The sequence below is a fragment of the Centroberyx affinis genome, unplaced genomic scaffold (genome assembly GCF_046629955.1).
Source record: "Centroberyx affinis isolate AG114_WGS23_722 - 3 ecotype Tasmania unplaced genomic scaffold, CSIRO-AGI_Caff_v1 ptg000743l_1, whole genome shotgun sequence".
In the NCBI taxonomy this organism is placed as follows: Eukaryota; Metazoa; Chordata; class Actinopteri; order Beryciformes; family Berycidae; genus Centroberyx; species Centroberyx affinis.
The window spans coordinates 23,789-49,412 of record NW_027279356.1 but is presented as its reverse complement, the minus strand read 5'-3'; the positions used below and the strand labels follow the sequence as shown (position 1 = coordinate 49,412).

Sequence of the window (25,624 nt, the reverse complement as noted above, 5' to 3'; positions counted from 1 at the left end):
CATTTTTTCCCCTCAAACGATCCCTCAGGTACATGTTTAATTCTTTTTGTCATGAGGCTGGAAGAAAGGCAAAAAGAAAGCTGGTCTGAGGCTTCTATGAGAAAACACGAGCTCTGCCTCCCCCTGTGGGCCAGTAATGCAAGAGCCATCTTTTATTCATCTGTAGGCTGTGGGAAATGGGCTTAAATTTAGATTTAAAAAAGGACAAAGAAGGGCAGTATGTTACTTGTCATTAGAAAAAAAACAAAAAAATTCACGCAACACTCACAATTTGCAAAATACCACAGGCACTTGAACTTTAATAAATATTAAACATTAAGTTCTGTTTCATATGTACAGATATCGTACAGAGAGATCCCTAGGTGCTTTTGCAGCAGCTGCAAATTAGAGGTGTACCAATAATAAAACTTTCAAAAAGGAAAAAAACTGGCCTTCAAAGCTTCTATTGGGATGCAGTTGATACAAAAAGGCTTTTTTATTTTTTATTTTTTTTGCTTTTTGAAAATTGTACATAAGTGAATGCATGAGGACTCTTCCAGGGACAACGCTTTCAGCACCACTGACAAAAAAGCACCACACAAAACTGACCGTTTTGTCAGAAAAAAAAGATATTTATCAAAATCATTTTTCTTTTCAATGTAGTTTTTTCACATAGCTTATTGAGATATCAAGATATCTTCTGTCATCAAAATCCAAGAAGCACCAAGTGTTTGGCAATGTCCCTCAGCAGTCTTCCAGATCTCTGAATTTCCTGAGAGACAACGGACAAAAGATTGCTTTGGACAAGGCAACACAGTCCAAGCAGTTTAAGCCTCCAGAGTTCAATTACAACCAAAGGAATCTCTCGTTTAGATTTCATGGCATTGCCATATTGCTTTCAGGCCTCTGAACCCTCCAATTTGTTGGAGCTATATTAGCTGAAGTTCAGGAGCAGGACCACACCTCAATCACTCCCCTTCCTGTCGTTTCCCTTTAAATGCCTACCTGCCCAGCATACCTGTTCGTTCTTGTTTATGTGCCCCACCCTCCCTCCCCCTTCTTCTCTCTCTCGCTCTCTCCCTCTCTCTCCCTCCACTCCTCCTCTCCACTACAGGGCCCCCTGGGGGTCTGCCGCTGTGCCTGGGAGCAAAGGCGGATCCGTCGCCGAAACCTTCCCCACACCGCAGATGATTCGCCTACATCTCTCCATCGGATTCATCGCAGTCTCCTCTTCATCATTCATATCTGTTAAATAAACATCCTCATTTGCATTCAGTTGATGGTGTGGTCCTTGGCTCGTGAACAGTGTAGAGTGTCCTGATTCAGAACGCTGGGCACTAACAGGGAGACGTACACATGTCCAGCTTGTCCTATCTGTTATTAGGGGACTGAAAGGTATTGATATCTGCCTGGGGAATGAGCTGCAGTCCTGGGCAGTGACATAATATTGGGTGGGCTTGTGTATTTTAGATGATAGATTTTGTTGATCTATAAGTGCTGATAGGGATAATATAATTTCCATTAAATTTTATCTGTATCTGTTGTATCTGTCTAATATAACATTAAATCATCATTGTCGTATGTGTCCCACATTCTCTAACATGGTTTGGAGGGACAAAAGCTTAGCTTTGTAAAGTGCTGGTCAAATTGGATGTATGGTTTTCATCATATCTGTTATCACTATCGTGCTTACACAGGCAAGACGATTTGCTTCAAATCTGCAACCGTTTTACAGTCTGTACTCTAAAGGCGCTTTCTTTATTAAAAGCAACTGTAGAAACATTTGGCCATGAGTTTTCCTCTCTGTAAGAGTTCTGATTGCCATGTTACTGATATGACTGAGAGTTGTGTTTTTCTGGAAAAGGCTGAAAGAAAGCATCATGGCAGCTCAAAGGGGTTTAAACAGGGTTTAAACAAGTCTATTAAGAAGACGTTCATCTCTATAAGAGAAATGAGAAGGCTCGGTCTATCATGCTGCCTGGCCTCTCTTCATCCGGAGGAGAAAGTTCCGCTTCTCCTCCAGAAGCTCCTGAATGCGTTTGTTCCTGGTTCTCTCCCGGAGGTTGACCCGGCGCCTGGGGATCAGGTTGTTCTGGGAGATGTCGTTGTCTACGCCGCCGACCCTGTTGTACGGGATGTCGACGGAGTTGTTCTCGTTGGTGTCCTCCGCTCCACTCTGAGGCCTCATCGTTGAGGCGGTGGTTATGAGGATTGGTATTTCTGTTGTTATGGCGATGGTAGTTGGAGGTGGGGCAGTGGCCGGGTCTGAGGTTGTCGTGGGAATGGTGACGCTTACGGGGATGTACTCCGGCAGGTCCAGCCAGGGGGAGGCGGTGAGATCCGCCATGTCGTCACTGATGATGGTAGGAATCACCACGGTGAGGTCATCATCCAGCACCACGGTCCCACTGGTCACTGCCACGTCGCCATAAGGCATTGTGATGTCATCACCACTGAGAATGGCCCCACTGGTTACTGTGGCATCGCCGCTGCTGGTCATTGTGACATCACTATATGGCATGGTTCCACTGGGCATCGTGACGTCATCAAAATAAATGGTTCCGGTGGGCGTTATGACATCATCAAAAGTGTATGTGCTGGGGGTTGTGGCTCCAGCATCTGTGCTGTCATCGTACCACGGTGGAGTTTCATTGGTAGTGTCTGTGTCATTGTTGATGTACGTGACATTGACTCGTGGCTCGGGGAAAGGCATGCTGGGAGTTGTAGCATATATGCTAGTGCGAAGAGAGACAGTGAAAGAAGGGTACTCTCTCTGTTCCAGGCCTGTGTAGTGAGTGGGGGCTGTGGTGTAGTATGAGGGGATTGTTGTAAGACCTTTCTTTTTTGGATTCGTCTTACTCTGATTCATCTTTGCCTGTGTGTTTGTGGTATTTTTGGGCCCTGCTTTTGTGTTCTTTTTGGGATTGGTCTTTGGTTGAGTGTTTTTTGTAAGTTTGGTCTTTGGCTCTGTATTCTTTTTGGGATTGGCTTTTGGTGGAATGTCCTTTTTGGGAGTAGTCTTTTTAGGAGTAGTCTTTACTGGAGTAGTCTTTTTGGGAGTAGTCTTTTTAGGAGTAGTCTTTACTGGAGTAGTCTTTTTGGGAGTAGTCTTTTTTACTGGACTAGTCTTTAGTGGAGTAGTCTTTTTTACTGGACTAGTCTTTGCTGGAGTAGTCTTTTTGGGAGTAGTCTTTATTGGAGTAGTCTTTTTTACTGGAGTACTCTTTTTTGGTGTAGTCTTTATTGGAGTGGTCTTTTTTATTGGAGTAGTCTTTTTGGGAGTAGTCTTTTTTACTGGAGTAGTCTTTACTGGAGTAGTCTTTTTAGGAGTAGTCTTTTTTACTGGAATAGTCTTTTTGGGATTGGGATTTTTTGGTGCAGTATTCTTTTTTGGATTAGTCTTTGGCGGAATCACTTTTTTAGGGTTTTTCTTTGGTGGAATATCCTTCTTGGGCTTGGACTTCAGTGGAGTATCCTTTTTGGTGCTGTTTTTTGCCAGATTTGTGGTTTTTGGACCGGTCTTTGCCTGAGGATCTGTGGTGTTTTGAGTATTTGTAGTGTTTTGTCCTTGTAGGTCTGTGCTCTCGTCTGTTATGTCTGGGGGAGGCAGAGGCAGGGGATGAGCAGTAAGACTGGGACTGCTGGTGGTAACTGGGGCGGTTACCAAGGAAAAGGTAGTAGGGATGGAAGGAGCACTGGTGGAGGTTGTTGGATGAGTGGTAATCCTGATGTAGGCAGGGGTGGAAGGAGGAAGAGGGGTGGTGGAAGTAGGTGGATGAGTGGTAATTTTCTGTGTAGGACTGATGCGGACAGGGGTGGAAGGAGGGAGAGGAGTGGTGGAAGTAGGTGGATGAGTGCTGGTCCAGGGATTGGTGGCAGAATCTGGAACGGTGGTGATGATGGCTGTGGTGGGCTGGGTGGTGGTGAAGCCAGAGCCGAGGCTGCTGGTGGGTGGATGGGTTGTGACAGAGGGCTGGGTGGAGCTGATGGGGGTGGAGTTGATGGGGGTGGAGCTGGATGTGGTGGTGGAGTTGGGTAGAAGATCTGTGATGGTGACATTGCTGCAGGACTTGCAGCACATGCGCTGGTAGCCCGGCAGAGAGCAGTAGCGTTTCAGCACCTCCATGCGACAGAACACCGAGCGGTCTCCATGACAACGCTGGCCTGTGGAGGAGAGAACAGAGAGCTGAGACTGGGCGCGGCCGGGAGGGTGGGGGGGGGTGTGTGTGTGTGTGTATGCATGTGTCTTTTGTTTGCTGAGATATGTCACTGTATGTTCAATAATGTGCAAGAGTCTGCATGTGCATGTTTGTTTGTAACTACATGCATGTGTGTGTGTATGTGTGTGGTTCCACACCGTGCAGAGTAAAGTAGTAAAGGTAGTAAAGCCAGACCATTAGCAGAAGATGCAGGAAGGAAGAGTAGAAAAACCCAAACATCTACAGCAGTCATTAGATTAGTCCAGAGCAACTGAAATGGAAAAAGAAGAGTGGCCAGTCTGTTGTGAAGACAACTGCGTTTGACTTCAGAAATTTGAATCTAAAACATCTGATATTTAATTTTGACTCCTATTTTCTCATGCATTGATATGTGTTGCTTCAGATCTGCATCATTGTCCATTTGATCATCTATAGCCTATTGCTTGACTTGTACCCTTTTTGTACCATGGAAGTAAAATAAAGTTCTACTTGCAGCTTTTGACATTTTGACATTTTCTCTGACACAAAATCTAACCAGTGAAAATTCCTGGTGAGAGAAAGATCACACTTTTTAAAACATTTTTTATTGATACAACTTTTGCTGTTGAGAATGACAGGAACTGAAACAATGAGATGTACGCCCCCCCCTTCAATATATAGATATATTCTTTTCTTAAGAAAAATAATTCAACTGTATCGAAAGGTACAAGTTCACAGTCACTTTGGTAAAACACTTCATTACTTGGAAATCAACCAGTCAATCAGTTAATCGATTGAAAAAAAAAAAATGAAGGTACATAAATGATAATAGTTTCGCTGCTTAAATAAAATACAGAATTTCCATGATGATGTAAAAACTGGAATGGCACATTAAGTGTCATATGAAACATTTACAAAACATTAATAAAATTTCCCTGATAAATCAAAGTGCATATAGACGCAGTGCACGTAGTCCATCTGAATGTTTCCCCAACGTTAGCCAAACGTTAGCCAGCCCCACGCAGCAGGCCAGTGAAGCCACGAAACAGTTACCCATAGTATAGAATATTATAGATTTTTTTCCATAAGTAAGAAGATAACAGTCATGAACATTATTAAATACAGTCAACACCAATGTTATATACAGTATCGCACTGCTAGGTCTGGCTTGGTCTCGTACAGTCCAACTCCAGCAGAAGGAAACCTTGGATAGCTCGCTACATAGTCACAACAGAAATATGTGATCACAATACAATGACAAGTCTGAAGTGTTTTTTTTTTTTTCTAGATGCCATATGTGTCGATACCCTAGGCCCTTTGTAAACCCTTCCCAGTAGTCGGACCTCGGTCCAACGTCACCTTGGTAGGTTTGATGGTTGGTGGGTGTGAGTTTGTTAAGTTGGTTTGAAGCTGCCTCTATTCCGAGTGAAACTTTGAATGAGTAAAGCCATCTCTTTCACAGATAAATGCCATTACATTCAATCCAAGATAAGGCATTGTTCATGTGGTTAATGTTCATCACAAAGTAAAACGAGATCGGACGCTCTCAAATCAAGGTTTATGAGGTATTTCTGTATCTGATCGCTATGTCTAGAAGCCCGAATGATGAAGCACACACACACACACACACATGCACACACAAACATGCACACGCGCACATACACACACATGCACACTCACAAACACCCTACACACACACAGACACACACAGACACACACACACTAACTTACACATCCAAGACAGGCGTGCTCATATTCAGACTCACTCACACACGCATTTTCATACTCACTCACCTCAACTCACACACAAGATACATGCACACATACACACACACTCATACATACACACACAAACACACACAAACACACACACATACACGCACGCACACGTACACACACGTGAGGGATGCAAATGTGCATGACAAAACGTGATCCTATCCCTAAAGAAAACAAGAAGCGACAGTAAACCACTAATCCATCTGAGAGAATGGAGAGGCAACTAACTGACCAAGTCCTGCATAATATAGGTCTAACCCCTTCCCCCCAAACACTTTACCCTTATTAAATATTTTCATCTGTATTCATGTAAAATTAATAAAAAAATACACATAACAGTCAAGGATCTAAGCGATCAATAGCAGTCCAAAGGTTTTAGGCAAATAAGCTACAGCTTATTCATGGTAAAACATTATTAATATTATTGTTACTCATATAGATTTAGATTTATAGGTATATATAAATACAAATATATTTATAGATGTATTTGTTTAAAGTCTGCAAGCACAAATAAGCTGCATTTATTGAACTTTAGTATAACAGTCAAAGAGAGGATGGCTGATGATGAGGTGAAATGGGAAGCAACCTCAAGCGGTCAGACTACCCTGTTTTTTATTAGCCTTTACTTGGAGATTCTTCACCTCACAGTTCCCTCCCCCAAAAATCAAAAGGTCTACTTATGTCACTTTCTGTCCCTGTGCTGAGTTCCTGTCAATCTGAGAATGGAACGTAGAATGAGACTTAACCACCATTCTCATTCCAGAATGGAACCAGGATGTCGGATGAGCACTTTAGCAAAGATGTCCTCATTGTGACAAGATCACATTCACAATAAAGCTTTCATATATTTTTTTTTAAACTTTTTTCTATATAGATATTTATATACCTTTTCTGTTTGTTATTTTCACACCTGTTGCTCCCTACAATGACAGTGCGCTAAAAAAGAAAAAAGCGCAGCCGCATCTCAGGAGTGGTAACCCATGACAACACGCAGCTAGCTCGCGCAAAACATGGCCGCCGAATGCAGAGGGGCCGCTCACACATGACTGGCTCTTCCGACGCCTCTGAGAAGCCGCCAATCAAAACCCGCTCACCTCGCCGCTTCCGTTCCGTTCCGTTTTCACATCAAAGTTTTTATGTTAATCTTTTGAGTTTTCGACTGGCCAGCGGTTACAACACAATGCTCCACAAAGGAGAGAGAGAGATAGAGAGAGAGAGACAGAGCAAGAGAGAACCAACCAGCACACACAGGAGCCAGAGACCTCCCCCAGTCAGAGCCGTCTCAGACACAGAGAGAGAGACAACACCCCCCCCAAAAGAGAAGCGAAAGCTTTGCCGCTCGCTCACGGGCGTGGGCACAGGCACGGGGCGCGGGGGCGGGGGGGTCAGGGGGCCAGCCGGGGCCGGCCCTGCAAAGACAGGAGGACAGAGATGGGCAGCGCCCAGCAGAGGACAGACATGCAGCTGCGGCTGCCGCTGTGGAGGCCAGGCTGGGAACTATAGAGGGAGGTTTTACGTGAGGAGATCTTCTGGATGGGGAAGTTGGGGTTGGGACGAGACAGCCACTGGATCAGGATGTTGCCGTTCTTGTTGAGGTCTGACGAGCCCTCTGCAGAGAAAGAAGGAGACAGTGGTGGGATATTGGATTGTTATTATGTTTTTGTGTCCCATTCCCTCTTTGCTTTCTTTCTATTTGGTTATATGCATTGTGACCGTTCTGTGCAAATAAGTGAATTTGATTTTACTATCTGAGTGTTTACTTGCATTTTGTATGGTTTGTTTGGCATAATACCAGTGGGATGGAGATCATTGATGCTCATGATAACCGTGTACTCACTGGGACATGGATCCAGGCGACAGACTCGGATGGTGTCAGGCTTGCTGTCCAGACACAGACCAATGGTGTTGTCTCTGGTGTGGCACAGAGCCTGCCTCTGCTGGGTCCCATTACCACATGTCACTGAGCACTGGACATACAGTACACACACACAAACCAACACTTCAGCACAAACTCTTTGGGAAATAATGGACAAACATGCTTTCAAGTCTATCAAACAAGTATTTCAGCATCCTGACTAGGGTTAGACTGACATATCGGATTGCCAATATATCAGGCCCATATTGACCTTTCAGTCGACCACCTCCAGTATGATGGATATGATGCACTTTGTTTGATTATATATTAATTTTGTAATTGATCAATATTATATTGGTTGTAAGTACGAAGCCCTTGACCTGAATTGATTCTAATGTGACATTTTTAATCGAATTCCACATGCAAAATTATGCAGGAATGTTGTTCTTATTCTTATTATGCCGGGTTTCAATGGGGTTTTAGTGTCACATGGTCTAAATGCTGTTCAGAGGCTTGTCCACCCTGCCAAGAAAAAAAATATTTTTTGAAATTTAAAAATATCAAATGTCAGAACAAAATATTGGCCATTGGCAGCTTCAATAAATATCAGTATCAGTGTCTGTCTTAAACTTCAACTGCCTTGGTGGAACACTCCATTTTGCCATTTTTCACAATTGACAATGGCATCTATGTATTTTACATATTTCACTTGCTGAAAAATGTAAATAATTACAGTTTTCTAAGGATACTGACAGAAACATTATCATTCACCCATCAGTGTCCCATTTAGCTTCATTTTCTCCACCCCTCCACCCCCTCCACCCCCTCTACCACTCAGTTAAACCCTCTTCTCCAGCCTGTGTACCTGTGACCAGGGTCCTACTCTCCACTGGGCGGGGCAGGGGTGTCGGTTGCAGGCTCTGCGGGCCTCGGGCCGGTTGTCGTTGCAGTGTTTACTGTGGATGGAGCGCGTGGTGTTGTTGTCCGAGGGCTGGACGCAGCTGACCGAGCGGATCTGCTGGCCTGTCTTCCCACATGCCTTACTACAGTTCTGCCACTCGCCCGTCACCCAGCTGGAGGAGGACATTATGGGATGGAGAGACGTGAGAGTTATGAGGACAAACTGAATGTCAAAACTCTGAAGTAAACAACCGCAGCAGAGAAAAAGGGGCTGGCTGAATGGGAAAAAGGGTAAAGGAGGAATTCAATAAGCGCACACGAAAAATGTATCATATCATATCTTGAAACAAAAAAAATACTATTAATTTACACTGGATGTACAAAATATTAGAGATATCTTCCTGATATTGAGTTGCAGCCCCTATTGCACAATCCACATCTCAATTGTCTCTTTATCTCCATCTCCTCCTTAGTGATTGGTATAGATTTCATAAGGTAAAACAATAAGGGATAATGGCTTTTACTTGGATTCACCTCATCAGTGTACTTCATGAAAAATATTTTGTACATTCAGTGCATATCAGTTTTGCAGTTTAGTTAGATTCCATAAGCCACTGCTATCTTTAAACAGTACATGAGCTACTATTTCCTGTACAAATAATACGGTGCATACATGGGTGGAGGGCAGGCTTCCTGGTTGCAGTCTCTGGTGTCTCCTCGAGGCTTCATGTTGGACTTGTTGCAGAAGCTCTTGCGGACCATCTTACTGTCAACTCTCCTTCTGCAGCCGTATCGCAGGTACTGCTTCCCTACAGCGGGAGGGGATGGAGAATGACACAAAGACACAGATACATGATCAGACAACAGCTCCACCGCTTTCCATCCAGCCAAACTCCAATGTAAAAGCAGAGTTGGTGGTATTTTGTGTGGTCTACCTCCCCCACAGGGTTTGGAGCAGTAGGACCATCTATTGGGAGCCCACTCGTAGGCACTGTCCTCCACCAGCATGTTGTTCTGAATGGCAGAGTCACTGTCCATGTTCATCATGTACTTGTAGGACAAGTTCACATCCTCATCTCCATGTAATTGCATCTAGGTTGGGAGAGAAAGACCAAATCAACACACAAACACATTTCACCAGATCACTGAGATTAATCTCATGGAAAAGAGTAATATTTTAGAGTATAATTTAGATCTGTTCATGCTTATATAGCTCCATATTCAATCTTATATGTATTCGTTCCTATATGTACCATGATCAGAACTCCATGTCTGAGAGGGCCGGTGGTCTGAAGTGTCTCCTTGTCGTCATTGTTCTCATATTCCCACTCCACACCCTTCTCTATGACCGACCGGGAGTCTGGGTATTCATTCTCCCCGTTCAAGAAGAACAGTCCTGAAGCAATGTTCCTTACCACTGGAGAAGGGAGAGAAATATACTTAGAATACACTTGGAACTCACACTCACACACTCACACACACACACACACACACAGGCACACACACAAACAGAAACACAAACACATGTGCATTGTCAAATACCTAAAATGTGTGAAGTTGCTTCCAGCTCTTGGATCAGCAAATGTCTTGCCCCTCTGGGAATTTCAAGAATTTTAAGGAAACCTGAAATTAAACACATAGTTAGTCTGTGACTCCAAATACATCAAAAGCTCATTTTACAGTTTCCTGACTAAGAGCCTCATCTAATACAATGAAAAGCTCAGACTAACCTCATTTTAACCAAGCTTCCCTGCTTACTAGTTAAATGCACTGCAGTGATGACTATTTTCATCCAGAATAAACATCTGCTTCTGGGAATTATAGTAGTGAAAGTAAAATGAAGTCATTCCCAATGTCAAGAGTTAGATAATAGCCTTGTAAACATTAGCTCATAGTGTGGGGTTTGACGTCACTCTTTGGCCCTGCTCTACTCACATGGAAACATTTTAACTCAAATCTTGCTGAAGTTTGGACAGAGTGTTACAAATGTTCCTCTAGAGGGCGACATTTAGCTGAGAATAACTAAGTAACAGGGGAAATGTGTCCAGATTACAAGCAAAGGACACTGGCCAGCTATTTATCCTGTGCTTACCAGCATGATAGACAGCTGCGCTACTGATGGAGCCATATCAAGCCTGCTGTAGATTTGGATATAAGGACAGCAGTTGTGAGTTTGTCTACCTTGTTTCTTGGCAATGCGAGTGATGGTGTCTTTGAAGGTTTTGCAGCTGGAGTTGTCTCCTCCACACACTCCACACTTGTCCTCCTGCTTGGAGGAGCCGACCACACCATCACAGCCCACTTTCTGTTCATGAGGACAGCGGAAGGTTTATGGATGGACAAATGCATATGAACACATGCAGGCAGACACACACATACACACACACACACACACACACAAAACCACTCACCTCACACTCCCCGTGCACACACACACTATAGGGGTCCTTGTACGAGCAGGGCGTGCCCTCCAGGACTGTCGTCTGCATGTAGACCACGTCTCGCGTCTCCTTGGACCGGCAGTATAGGTGGCAGCGTTTGTTAGCTGGAGAACACACAGACACACACACACACACACATATGACTACATTGTCAGGATGCCACATTTGCAATCCTTTTTGATGACTTCATACCTTGACATAACCATACTGAACTACTATCAAAAATCCCCAAACTTGTGATTATTTTGCCAGCGTGTTCTGAATGAGCTCTCCATGAGTCAGCATGATGCTGCGTCTCACAGTATCAGACTGTCTGTGACTCATACTAGAACTATGGGCCTCCAGAGACAAACCCTGGCACCGCAGTTCATCCCAGCCAGGAGGCTGCTTCACATTTATTACAGATGGATGTGCTAGAATCACAATATGTGGAGCAAGTGCACTTTATGGTGAGTTGAGCTGAGAATGCACAGCAACAATATTGGAATTCCCCACTCAGTGGTCTGTTAGAAACCACTGCTAGGAGTGCTGGAAGACCCATCTGATCACATCCCTGTGAGAACGGTGCAAAAGCTTCCACACTCAAATGAGCAGACGATACTGGGCTGCAGATCCATACTGCGATAGACCAAAGGGAGAGAGAGGGCCGGATGGATTCCTCTGACCAGCTGGACAACACAGCACATAGGCAGCCTCATGTTTCATGTTTCTTCACTCAAGAGAAGAGTATTCTACAGTGTATCTATTGACTTGGGAAAAGACCCAGATAGAGACAAAAACAACGGTGTGTTGAAAGTTTCTAAACAAATACTATAACTTCACACTCAGGGCAGACGGTCTCTTTCTCCCCTCACACTATCTGGAGCTCAGGAGATGACAGACCACGAATGGAATTCAATTTCACCTCCCTGTTCGCTTTTTTCTTCCTCACACACACAGCCACGCTCACCCATGCACATCCGCGTTCGCACACCCACACACGCGGAAGAGTAATTTGAGACTCTGAGAAAGCCTTGCTGAAATATATGGCATTTAGAAATGATAAGAACGGAGAAAAACAATTTAGCGAGGGCCCTCTTAGCGGAGTGTGCGTAGCGTGACCCCGGATTAGATACGGAGACAACTCAGCACTTTTCTCTGGCGCTGCCCTTTAGTTGGATGATAATTTAATACATATCAGGGAGGCAGTGACACCTTCACTTAGAGGCAGGGCGGGTCTGACAACCACACACACACATTCTCACACTTCTCAATGATGTAAAGGGGTTTCTGGATATTAAATGCAGAGCTATGGGATGGGAATCCCATTGTGACTCTGATGGTTTGGCCATATGTTCAGACTGATAGGAGCTACATGGATGGAGGCAAGGAGGGGGGAAGAAGGGGGTTATTGGGGTTCAAATGACATCAGGGATTGGGTGGAGAAAGAGAGACACTAAGTTCAAAGATTAGTGTTTTTAAAGAGAGTTTCAAAGACATGGCTTGTTTTTATGGGCGGGTGTAGTCGTACCTCGGAGCTATACTCAGACTCAGCAGGACAACCAGATGTCAATGACCATAACAGGACACAGCCTATGTAAAACCCTCCAAGACCCTACCACACACAAAGATGTGTGTGTTTCGTTGGCTTCTCCTAAGTATATTATCACTTAGGATTCGCGTCTCTGTCACGCACAAACTGGTATCTCCATTCTTACAGCTTTTTTCTGTGTCCATCTCTCCACCTATCCACTTATTGGTCCATCCATCCATCCTATCATCCATCCCTCCATCCCTTTTCATACTCACGGTCTGGGTGTTCATAAGGCAGCCAGTGGTGCTTGTTGTTGTGGAACTCAAAGCGAGGGTCCGAGACGTGTCCGTAACACTGTTCCTCCCGCACATCGTTGTAGATGTCCTCGCACTCCTTGGTGCTGCAAATCTGGAACTGCTCACTCGCCCCCACACAGGTACGCCCTCCATTGGCCGGTCTGGGAGAGCGCAGGGCAGAGGATGCATCGATATTTTCATCAATGGGATATGGAAGACTAATCCGTCCAAGTGGTGTTTCACTTTCAAAACTCATTTGCTTTCATTTCGAAAAACCTAGGCTGGAAAAATACCTCTAACATACATACAATTTACTTTGATGTAGACCTGCCGTATTTTAATGGAGCAAATTGCCACTTTGCAATTATCAGTAACAAGAGTCAGAAAATAAACTGAACAGCCGTGGGAATGATTATGGATACCCACTGCAGATAATGTCAGAGGTTGACTGTCCGTGAACTGTGGAGTATGCATGCTAAAAGAGGTTTATAGCTTCAGCTAAATTAGTCTGAAAGCGTAATTAAGCATAAACTGAAAACTAGTAATCACTTTCTCTCTCTCTTGCTCTCTCTCTCACACACACACACACACACACACATACACACACATAATCAAAAAGTTTCATACCTAGGATTGTCACAGTCGCGTGTGCGAAACTGTACTCCTCTGCCGCAGGTGTGGGAGCACTGGCCGAACTCACTCCAGGAACCCCAGTTTCCATCCTGCTTGATGATGTCAGGGGTCAACCAGATGCAGTGACCTTTAAAGCAGTGCTGCCATTGGCCAAGAAAGAAAGAAAGAGACTGTTGCTGCTTTCATATAGGACAGTATGCAGTAGACACAGTACACAGTAGGATTGATGAGAGGTCTAAAGGTTCTGGTGGAATGTGATTCTTGGCCAACTAGAGAAAAAACTAGAGAAACACATTTCATTATCTAAGGTCAAAAAACCATGAATCACAGGTGAGAGTGAGAAAGAGACAGAGACATTGACACATGAGAATGGTATCTAAGTACATGCATAGCTGTCTAAATCCATGTGCATGTGTGAGTGAATACCTTCCCGTTGCCACACATGGTGCCATCGATGGGCGGTCCTTTCTTGGTCTTACAGAAGAACGGGTTGTCTGGGTGGCTACACCACAGCTGCTTGCATGGGTCAAAGGTGCGGTACTGTGGGGCACAGAGAGACCCACTGTTACACTCACAAACTCTAACATACACACACTGGGTAACAGACTGACCTTCAATGATACAATTCAACCATCATAAGACAGCTGGAGTGAGACTGCACACTGACAATAGGAAATAGAAAGAGAGATATCACGACAACAATAACCACGACAATAAGATCATCAACAGTAACATCAACAACAACAGCAGCAGTGGTCAGCGAAGGTCTTTACTGGGTTCACTGCTGTGTTACTCCACTGTACTGTATCACTGCACTGTACTGTACGCTCCATTGAGAAACACACAGATAGCCAGTCATGCAAACCAAACCAAAGGATGAGAAAGAGAGACAGACTCTCTGAATGGGACAGCCTGTGGTTTGATTAGGTCACGGGGGAGGCCAGAGGGTAGAGGGCAAAGGGTCCAAAAGGCCAAAGTTAAAGGCGAGTCTCGCAGACCTCTAAAATGCCCTCAGACACCGATCGAGGATCTTTTTCTCCTCCTTCTCTGATATAAACCCCCAAACTGACCTGCAGTCCAGTGTCTGAGGGGCAATGCCCTCCTCCCTCCTTTCCTAAGACTTCCCTGCCCACCATGACCCCAGGTGACCTTTGCAGGTCAGAGGGCAAGTCAATATCAATGGCCAGACTGTGGTAGGTAGGCACCAATGACATCAGACTGGAGGATCCTAAAAGCTGAAGTGAAACATGGAAAAACAGCCTCTGTTCTGGCTCAGCCCTTTTTCCTTGGCTGGGAAAGACATCTTTCCAACCTTTTCCACTCATTTACAGCCTTGTGTATGCCAATATAATGAGGCTCTTCCTGCTAGTGGTGCAGTGATTTAACACAGATTTGCAGGAAAAGGGCATGTGAGTATGTCAGAGTTGGGCTATGGTAGAGTTCAACTGTTGCACTGAACCGGGAAAGTTACAGTATTTGGGCAATTATACAGCCGCTTTCTCTGGAAACGTGAGCGTTTTAGAATCCTGCAGAGCGCATGTCCATAATATGACGATGGGTAGAACAGAGAAACAAAGTACAGTAAAACAGAAAATTAAGGAGCAACGTTACAAACGATTACAAGTTCAGAGGACAAATAGAAAAAAGAAACAAAAGAGAAAACAAATGAAGCGGGCCACATGTCTTCAGGGAGGTGGGGTTACCTTACCTGCGTTCCTGACTGGCCCGCCTTTTGTAGCTGAGGGGAATGGGTTTGACAAGAGAATAGAGGGTAATCTAGCAATGCGTGCAAAGCCCCTGAACAAGCCCCTTGTCTATCAAGCAATAGCTTCCCAACAGCGTGCTACAGTGGCTTCACAGTCACAACGAAGGTGAGGGTGACAGGAGAGGATAAGCTGCTCAGTGCCTGCCAAGATGCTGGGGGTGGGCGAGGTTCATCTACTGTGTGGAGCTGTGTGGTCTGTTTCTCTTTCATTGAATATGTGACTGTGTGTGCAGGTGACACTCACACATCTGTATGTGGATGATACTTACAGAGAAAAACTGTATGTGACTGGACTTATGTAAAGGCACTGTGGTTATATCAAGGTAATGGTTGTGTTAATATTACTTTAGAAAAAAAGAAATAGCTATCAAAACCAATTACCTGCTTTTAAGCAAGATGTCAATCCCCACAGTGGCCAGGAGAGGAAAGCAGAGGACATCAGAAGGATGTGAATAGCTGTGTATGTGTGACTCTCAATTCATTACATATGGACAGAGTGTAGAGCAGAGATAGATGTCAGTGCTGGGTTCAATTCACTTGGGAAACTTCCAGAGCTTAAAAATTGCCATTGAAAGGTACTTCCAATCTATCATAAAAAAACTGCAATTGAGAACGATGCTCTTTCAAAAGCTAATTGAATTCAAAGTGAGTTAACCCCAACTCTGAAAAATCATATCATCCCAGAAGATAAAGTGACGTTAAGCTTGAAAAGGTTGGTGGCAACTGATGTAGAGGCTGCGTTGAGTAGGCTACAGTATCATCACCAACCATATTAGTCGAGTTAGTAAATGTTAGTTCACTCTAGCTATGTTAGTATAGCGAGTAGGAGACTATGGGGATCTCTTACCGCGGTACACATTGTGTAGCCCACACCGAAGTCAAAGCGACATTGCTCATTCATGGAGTAGTGCAGCCCAGGGAGCTGAGGCAGTGACGGCCAGTTGTGGTCAAAGGGGTCATCACGGAGACAATCGTAGGAGCTGGGGGAGGAGGCAGAAGAAATGTACTTGCAAATAAACTTAATATACTTTACTTTATATTAACAAATTCCCTGATACTGTCTGAAATGTCCTGATAAAGTAAACCCCACCTACTATTTGACCAAGATCTGGCTGAACCTCAGATATGATGAAGTTTCCTCCCTGACCACAGCCACAAAAAAAACTGCAATGATATTATTTTTTTGTATATATTTTATGTATTAATTTCATTGTTGAATTATGTTTTTTGTAATTCTTCATTTAAAGACCTAATGTAGTGTTTCCCCTAGCGTGGAATAGGCTCAGTGGGTCACCTCGCCTTCAGAAGCTGCCAACGCACTTAAAATAATTGTATTAAATTGGGTTTCAATGGAAAGTTTTCCAGTTGTATAAAATTCTGTTCCACCGGCATTTCCACCCTGCCAAGAATAAATTAAAATGGTCCAACTTGAGTGTGTATGTGTGTGTGTGTGTGTGTGTGCACGTCTAGTGTGTGTGTGTCTCACTGGAGGTAGCGTCCCAGCTCTTGCATGCTACATCTGGACCAGTGAAAGCGGTGGAAGGCGGCTTGCACCAGTGGGGCCATGATGCTCCCCATGTGCACCTCGTCTCCACAGCGGTTCCCCTGGCCATCATGCTCCATCCCCAGCCTGGGGAGGGAGAGAGAGAGAGAGTGAGAGAGAGAGAGAGAGAGAGAGGAGAGGGTTGAGAGGAAAGGAGACAAACCAGTGGAGACAGATTGGGGACATGTGGGAGGAGGAGAAGGGCAAGGGACAAATGAAGGGAGGACAGGAAAGTAGGAGGAGAGGATGTGAGTTTTGCTATGAAAGGACTACAGTGACTTTTGGGGTGTTTGGCCCGTTGGTCACCCTACCCGATATGTGACGAGAGGATTGGGACCAAAATCACCTCTGTCCGCTCTTTTTGGGCCAAACTCCCAAAAAGTCGGTGTAGTCCTTTTAGGGATTGCTTTGTTGCCTATTACAAAAGTAGGCTTGATGACACCAACGTGGCAGTGCACTTACACGTGTCCTGTCTCATGTGCCACCACGAAGGCAGAGGAGAATCCGTCCTCGTGGTTCAAAGTGCAGCTCCTCACCGGGTGGCACATACCTGTCACCGGGGCGTAACCTAGGCAACCAGCGAGAGAGAGAGAGAGATGCTCTTCAGCATTAGGCCAAGATTTACTGACTTTACAGACTGATTTCTCACCCTAAACCTGAAACTTTCAGAACCCACACATATAGTACACGCATACATACATACCACATACATACATACTAACCAACCCTAAACCGTCACTTTCCACCCCACAAATCCCCATCTCCAACTGCTGTCTCCCTGTCTCTGCCATACTGCCTTTAATTGTGGAGCTGTGGCTGGCCCTGCTCTGTCTATTGATTTTCCGCTGCTGAAGGCTGAGCCCAAGGGCAGCTGAAGGGCTTCTGGGTAGCTAGGCCACTGCCTTTAGAGGCCTCTCCCCTGGGCCTGCCTGTTAGCCTGCACTCTGCTGCACAGAAAACCACCAACCACCAAACCCACCATGCAGCTGCACTATGCAGCTGTACAAGGCGCAGCAAGGAAGAAGGGAATTTTCTGTGTGCTCTTGTTAGTATAGGCCCTCAAGAGGGTATGCATGCTGTTTGTGTGCACAAATGTGTGTGTGTGTATACATATTGTATGTCTAGCAAGTGCTTATATGCGTTATGTATATGTTAAACAGAAAAAGAATGATAAGTGTTGCAAAAGTTTGTGTGTGTGTGTGTGTGTTGGGTGGGGGGGGGGGGTTCAGAGTGCGTATGTTACCCTGCATGCCAGTGGGGCCAAATTCTTGCCGTGTGAGGAAGATGGCGTGGTCGTGATACTCTGCGTCCCCCGTGTCCTGCTTCTGCTGCAGGAAGGCCCAGCGACACACATTCTCCAGACTCTGAGACGGGTTCCCCAGCTCAATCAGAGTCGTAGACTGGAGAGAGAGAGAGAGAGGGAGAGGGAGAGAGAGAGAGAGAGAGAGAGAGAGAGAGAGAGAGGGGGGTGGGGAGATGGATATGGAGATGGACTCACATGGATTTCATTTTCAGTTTTGGTACAATGCTCAACTCAACCCTGTAGGGGGCAGCGTTACAGTGTTATACATTCGTCAGCACAACCTGCAAATTGCTGAGGTATGTAACACACACACACACACACACACACACACACACACACACACACACACACAGCCAACCTACTCACACAGTAATGCATAGCATGCTGTAATTTTCTTAATTTCAATATTTCAATAACGAACATGAAAATGAACATGGCAGCTCCCTAATAATTAGCTACGCCCTAATAGCCAAAAACATGGCCAATTGTATTTATTTGCTTATGTAATGGTTAAACACATAATACCAACACCCACGCACACAGAGCAAGATGCCAGCAATCCCTTCCCTTCACCTTCACCTCTCATGCTCTTCCTCATTAGGATCGCCATTCTCCTCCCCTCCCCTTCCTTGCTACATTCTCTTCAAGTCTCTCCATCTCTCTCTCTCTCCCTCGTCTCTTTCTTTTTGCCTCACTTTCTGCATTCACTCACTGTGTTTTCACACATGCACGTTGATTCGAACTGCTCAGAGAGTGTGTGTGTGTGTGTGTGTGTGTGTGCTGTGAAGACATATGGCCTGCCTCTGCACACATGATGGAGTGTGAAGTCTGCACTCTGCAAAAACACCCCTTACTGTGTGTGCATGTCGGTGCACTTTATCATGTTCATCAGGTACTTGTGTGTGTGTGTGTGTGTGTGTAAGTGTATGCATGTTTGCACATGAATATGTTTTTTTTTTATACTGGAGTTAATGAGATTCAAATGTGTGTATCACATGTACATGTTTTGTGTGTTCGTGTGTGTGTTCGTGTGTGTGAGTGTGTGTGTGAGTGCGCCTGCATTCAGGGTCACATAGCCAATCTGCAGGCTGTCTGGGTGCAGCTCTGTTGCCACGGTAATTGGGGATGATGGACAGCCGGAGCTTTGGCCGAAGCTGCATAGGGGCGGGGCCAGAATGACCAATGTAGGAGTGTGTGTGGGTGCATGTGTGTGTGTGTGTGTAAGAGTGTGTATGTGTGTGTGTGAGAGTGTGTATGAGTGTGTGTGTGTGTGTGTAGGGCTCCAGTGGGACTGTAGACATGCAGAAAGGAGAGGAAGAGATAAGGCTACAGCAGCATAAGCATATCACACTGCACCTATCAGGCAATAAAATCATGTGTCATCCTGTGGGGTAATCCCTGCCCCCCCGTCCCTGCCCTCTCCCGCTTTATCTCTCTCTTTTTCCCTCTCTTCCACTCTCTCTCTCTCTTCCTCCCTCTAGCACAGACAGGCAGATTAAGTTACAGCGGAGAAGAAAAGGATGCTACCCCTCCGTCCGGTCTCTGTTTATGAATGAGGGAGGGCTATCATTGATTGTTTATCTTTGCCTGGACTTCCCATGATTCCGTGCTGCAGCCCACCGGGAGGAAGGCTGATTGCATAACGGGCAGAGTTTCTGTGTGCTTTGGTGCTGAACTGTGAAGGCGTGCGACTTTGAAAACACTCCCCTGGGACACTGCATGCTTTTAGTTCCTCTTTTGCTCAGTCCACTGGAATAACAGGCTCCGGGCATCAGTGCGTGCTGAGGAGCGTGCATGTGTGTCTGTGTGTTTGTTTATGAGTGTGTGTGTGTATGTGTGAGTGTGTGTGTGGTTTGGCTGTGCTTACTGTACATACTTAAGCATTTGCAGCTAAAGCCTAGTATCAAAGATAGCGCAGATAGAGAGACAAGGCATCCTCTTTCCAGGAACTGCATCTCAGTCTACTTTTGAGTGGAAGTGATGTCCTGTCATGTCTCACCTTGCCATAGCCCAGCATGATAATCCGCACCAGCACCACATTGATCCTGGCTCCCAAAGACTGGTCATGGTAGATCTCATTCACCTAGAGTCACACACAGAAACACAAGAGGGAACACAAGTCTCATTGGAAGGAACAGGAAAATACACAGAGATTAAGGAAGTCACTTTTTCACAACTATAGATGGCCCTGAAATAGGGTTAGAATAGAATAGAATAGAATAGAATAGAATAGCAAAAAATACAGTGCAAACAAGGATGTGACTAAAGTTTCCAGGAGAGAATAAAACAGAGGAGAATGGAACAAAAAAAGAAAAAAAAGGACAGTGAGGAGAGTGCAAGGAACTTCGTTTCCCATGAGCACAGACAGAGAGGAGACGAGGGAACAAAGATGCAAAGGAAGGGAAGAGCCTGATGCAAGGAAACAAGGTAATGCGTGACAAGGGAGATGCAGAGAGCACTATACTGGCAAGACACAGAGTGAAAGAGAGAGAGAGAGAGAGAGAGAGAGGTAAATTGGCGCGGGAGTTGAGGCCTGTTGTCCTCAGTGGCTGTGTGCAGTGCCTAATGAGGCAAGGGGATGTAAAAACAGACAGCCATAATGAGATGGCTGATGGACAGGCTGCGGAGAAAGGCACACACACACACCACACACACACCACACACACACACACGCACACACACACACACACACACACACAGAGGTGGAGAGAGGAGGAACAAAATCCCAGACACATCCACCGAGAGAGAGGTATGAGAGAGCGGAGGAATGCTACGAACAGAGACAGCAGAGACAGAGGGAAGGAGACAAGAAAGTGAACAGAGAGGAGAGGAGCAGAGAGTCAGTGAGAGGGGGAGAGTGGCAAGCGGAGAAAAGGGAAACCAGTTTGGAAGGATGGGGTAACAGATGTATTCTTAGAAAACAAATGTAGGGGAGCGGAGAGAGATTTTCAGGAGGAGGAGAGGAGGACATAGGTGTTGACTAATGCTGCGCTCCATACATGTCGGAAAGTTGGAAATCCTGCCTTCCTATTAGGAAAAATCCAATGGAACGGCCTTTCAAGACGGAATTCCAATTCCTCAACCTCCAGTTTTCCGAGATGCAATTATCTGATGTCACGTCAACATGGCGGCATACACTGTAAAGCTAAACAGCATTGCTTTTAACATAATTCTAATCCTCAACATACACTTAAATTCGAGTTTCAGGGTTGCATGACCTTCAACTTATTAAAAACATTCTACACCAACTAGCTCGCTATTGTTCCCAAATATCACTGACATAACATTAGCTGTTGCATGGAGAACAGTATTTTAAGTTAGACCAGTCAAATCTCATAGGCGTCCATGTTTCATTCCTGTTTATTTCCAAGCTGGACCACACTGTAATTATGACTTACTAGCTGTGAATAGTGATGCTCATTAGGTATTATAAGGCATCATAAGTGCATTATAAGCACATTGTGAGTGAATGATAAAAAAAAATAAAAATTGAGCATGATACAATAAAAACAATGTGTAAAAAGTTTAGAGGGTAACTGTCTAGTAACAATGACAACATTACAATTAATGTAATTTTCTGATCTTTGTGTGATAATGTTTGTTTTTACAATGATTACATTGTAAAAAAAACATTTATCAATGCATGTACTGGGCTTATAAACTTGCAATGCATTACAAAGGACTACAAAGGACTAAAGTGTTAGCGAAAAGAGGCAGAGAGTGGACAGCAAGAGTTTCAGAGTGACAAATAAAGGAAGAGAAAGGGGAGAGATTTGGTTCCTGCGACCTTCCCCTCCAGGTTTTGGATGCTCCTTTTACGAAAAGAGAGATATGGAGTTGCTAGGCAACCACCAAACAAAGACAGAGTTCTGTTGTCTTCTCACTTTAACCCTGTCTGATTTTTGCGTGTGTGTGTCTGATTTGGTGTGTGTGTGCGTCTGCAATTTTTATCCAGCCTGCCTGTCTGCCTGCCTACCTGTATTCCTGTTTCTGTCTCTCTCAGTCTGTATCGTTTGTCTCGCACCCTCGTTATCTTGGCAGGCTGAACAAGTGTGTGTGACACACAATGACAGTGTGTGTGTGTGTGTGTGTGTGTGTGTGTGTGTGTGTGTGTGTGTGTGAATGTGTGCCTGTTGTGTGTGTACTGTCTACCTGTGTCTGTGTGAGTGTTTGTTTGTCGGAGATGACATGGACCCTCGGGTAGGTCAGTTCACACTTGGCCTGATCCAGACCGTTTCCTAGACAACTGTTAGGCCAATTAGGGGCAGTTGACTTCTAGGTGACCCCGACACCATGGGCTCCACTCTAATGAGACACACACACAAACACACACACACACACACACACACACACACACACACACACACACACTTACAGAGGCAGTGCAGTGTCCCTCCATTCCTGACTTGGATCGCTCACTGAGTACTTATGCACTTTAACACTCATACAGTAGGAAGCTTCACACACACACACACACACATGCTGTACACTAGAGGACAGACATGCCTCTAATTCATAATTCCAAACACACCCATATATTCAGTCAGATGCGCTTATACACATGGATGCACATATATACACCCACACCCACACCCACATCCACATCCACACACACACACACACACACACACACACACACAGAGAGAGTTCCATGATAACGATTGTAGGAGCATGTCTCTCATTAATGCTGGCGGTGCTCTGATGTTGTAAAGGGCTGCACCAGGTGTCATTACTTACAACCTGGTCTACAGGTATTCAATGCCGGCCTAGATTTGTCCACCATGTGCATGTGTGTGTGTGTCTGTCTGTCTGTGTGGTAACTAATGCAGGCCTAGAGGTCGGTGAGGCACAAAATCATTACTATCAGATTAATAATGCAGCCAGGGCCCCGACACTTAGCTCTGCAAGAAGGAGGACAGTGCGGGGAGGGAAGGCAGGAGAAAAGAGGCGAAAAGGGAGCTGAAGGGAATGATATAAAAGAATCAAGAGATTAAAACGTGTAAAGGGACGAGTGATTGGAGAGGTTAAAAACACTGGACAGGGGGAAAAAAAGGAGGGGAAAGAAGTAGGGAGGGATAAATCCAAGGACAAGAGAGAAGGGAGCTGTTTAGCAGGGCAGGCTAGAGGTTGCTACCTTTAATCTGCTAGCACTTCATTAGCTGCTGGCACCTCTTCCCACCTACTGCATGCACACGCTCACAGGCTCACACATCCACATAAAACACATTTAATCAATACCTTACCTTATATTTTATAAGGACTTAACCCTTTACCCTCAGTAACACTAAGGCATATAGTGCCTATAGTGGCATATAATGGCTTATAAAGGCTTAAATAACATGATAATATAAGTATAATGCTTTATATATCGAGCACACTATTGTGTGTTTTAACCAACTCTTCATGGAGAGTGGGCTTCATTTAATAAGCAATTAAAATTTGTAGGGAAAACATTTTGAAAATATGCAATGAAAAACATTCTCAGCTGCCAATGAGACAGAACTGAGTCATCAAATAAAATTTGGCATGCGTGTTGCATATATTAGATAAGGCTTTGGCCGGCTTTTCTACATCTTTTTTTCATCACATATGGGAATGTTAAAAAAAATGAGGCCCAGAATTCGAGTCTCCAGTCTGACAGTGCTTCTTATAGATCTGTGGCACTTCCAGCTAACAAGGTGCCTATTATTACCTGCACTATCCTTCCTACCAGGCTATCAATATCGCCCATTATTATGAGTTTTCACTGTTACCAGGGGCTGTAGTGTGGACATGATGCTATGTTCTGCACCACCTCCAGGCAGCGCTTACAGACCGACTTAATGCTTATCACACACTGGAGGCATAAAGGCACAAACAGCACACACTGTATGTGCAGCTTTACCTACAGACACCTGCACGCATGCTCGCATCTGCTCACATGTGCACATACATGCATGCACATACACACAGGTACATGCACACAGCACTGTATGTACACACAGACATCACACCTATTCCCTAACCCATACAAAATTAGACATACACACACACACACTCATCACGTTCCTCCCTCATCAGCAGCAACTACTCATATCCAGAAAGAATGTGATTAACACTTTGCAACGCCTCTCTAAAGGTCTCCATTTATAAGTGAGACAGACAGGCCAGATCATTGTCGGCTACTAAATCTATCACCATGATGGTCATCACAGGAAGATTACTGCACAATGGCTTCCACTTGGCATTTGGAACACAGCATTTTTTTTTAACCACGGTGTGGTCACAACACCCTGGTTTTCAAGAGCCAAGTTCAGCTCAGGCAGTCAATACGAGACCTCCTCTATACCTTGAAACTATCAGACTAGTGTTTTAAAATCCTTTTCTAGAAATCATGTCTGTTTTTTATTGCAGCATCTAATTAACAAAAGGAAGTAATAGTTGTATTACTGTGAAAATGTAACTCTATCTCTAAATCTAATCCCGCATATTCTATTAATCATAAACACTACTGGTACCATCCCCTCCTATTTAAACATGCAATGGTTCAACCCCCTTACCCCAAATAATTACAGGCCAATTTTCAAACTGCTGTTTTTATCCTAAGTTTTGAAAAAGCAATTTCCTCACAGCTGGTCTTTAAACAATATCTTTCATAGTACAGATACCGCACTCCTCAAAGTTACTTACGACTTTCTCTCTGCTCTTATACCTCAGTGCATCGTTGGATAGAGTTGACCATAGCATATTACTAAACTGCCTTGAAAGTTGGGTCGGCATCAAGGAAAGTGCTTATAATTGGTTCCTTTCTTATCTGACCAACAGAACCTTTTCTGTAGTTGTCCCAGCTCCTGTATGGGGTTCCCCAAGGTTCACTTCTCGGCCCCATGTTGTTCTCTATATATATGCTTCCTCTGGGCATCTATTCACAAACCTAACATTTTATACTACTGATATACAGATGACATGCAGCTATATATACCACTTAAAGCTAGTTTATTCTTTTTAGCCCACCAAACTCTAGCCTGTTTTATGATGAGCCGGTCGATAAAAACCTGGGGGCGACATTTGACTCTGACCTCTGTTTCAATGATCAAGTCAAGAGGGTTGTTCAGTCCTGCTTCCTGCAGCTGAAGAACATCTCTTGAGCTCCTTTTCTATTCTTTGCAGACCTTGAGAAAGTTATCCATGCTTTTATATCATCTCATCTAGACTACTGTAACTCCCTCTACTTTGGCCTCAGTCAGAAATCGCTTTCTCATTTGCAGCTAGTGTGCAGCTGCAAGGTTTCTAACAAACTCTAACGGGACCATATTACACCTATTTTAGCCTCTATTTTAGCCTCTCTTCACTGGCTGACAGTTAGTTAAAGAATTTATTTTAACATTATAACTTTTATGGTTCAATGTGGTCTAGCCCCAAGCTACATAACTGACCTTCATCGTGTAGCCTGAGGCCCTTGG

At 44.6% G+C, this 25,624-nt stretch overlaps 1 protein-coding gene across 1 annotated transcript in view; it reads right to left on the bottom strand.

Annotated features, from left to right (window-relative positions):
- Window positions 1–270: 270 nt before the first annotated feature.
- LOC139644472 (A disintegrin and metalloproteinase with thrombospondin motifs 2-like) overlaps window positions 271–25,624 on the bottom strand; it is a gene marked incomplete at its 5' end in the record, with an annotated part of 30,030 nt that continues 4,676 nt past the window's right edge. The window contains 19 exons of the mRNA XM_071519842.1: window positions 271–4,143; window positions 7,450–7,542; window positions 7,771–7,900; window positions 8,654–8,861; window positions 9,362–9,497; window positions 9,624–9,780; window positions 9,942–10,105; window positions 10,231–10,311; window positions 10,870–10,993; window positions 11,100–11,233; window positions 12,918–13,099; window positions 13,566–13,711; window positions 13,998–14,111; window positions 15,280–15,309; window positions 16,184–16,316; window positions 16,823–16,966; window positions 17,342–17,447; window positions 18,123–18,279; window positions 20,182–20,265. Of these exons, the coding sequence (XP_071375943.1) occupies window positions 1,949–4,143; window positions 7,450–7,542; window positions 7,771–7,900; window positions 8,654–8,861; window positions 9,362–9,497; window positions 9,624–9,780; window positions 9,942–10,105; window positions 10,231–10,311; window positions 10,870–10,993; window positions 11,100–11,233; window positions 12,918–13,099; window positions 13,566–13,711; window positions 13,998–14,111; window positions 15,280–15,309; window positions 16,184–16,316; window positions 16,823–16,966; window positions 17,342–17,447; window positions 18,123–18,279; window positions 20,182–20,265 (4,518 nt within the window). The remainder of the gene's footprint in view (window positions 4,144–7,449; window positions 7,543–7,770; window positions 7,901–8,653; window positions 8,862–9,361; window positions 9,498–9,623; window positions 9,781–9,941; window positions 10,106–10,230; window positions 10,312–10,869; window positions 10,994–11,099; window positions 11,234–12,917; window positions 13,100–13,565; window positions 13,712–13,997; window positions 14,112–15,279; window positions 15,310–16,183; window positions 16,317–16,822; window positions 16,967–17,341; window positions 17,448–18,122; window positions 18,280–20,181; window positions 20,266–25,624) is intronic.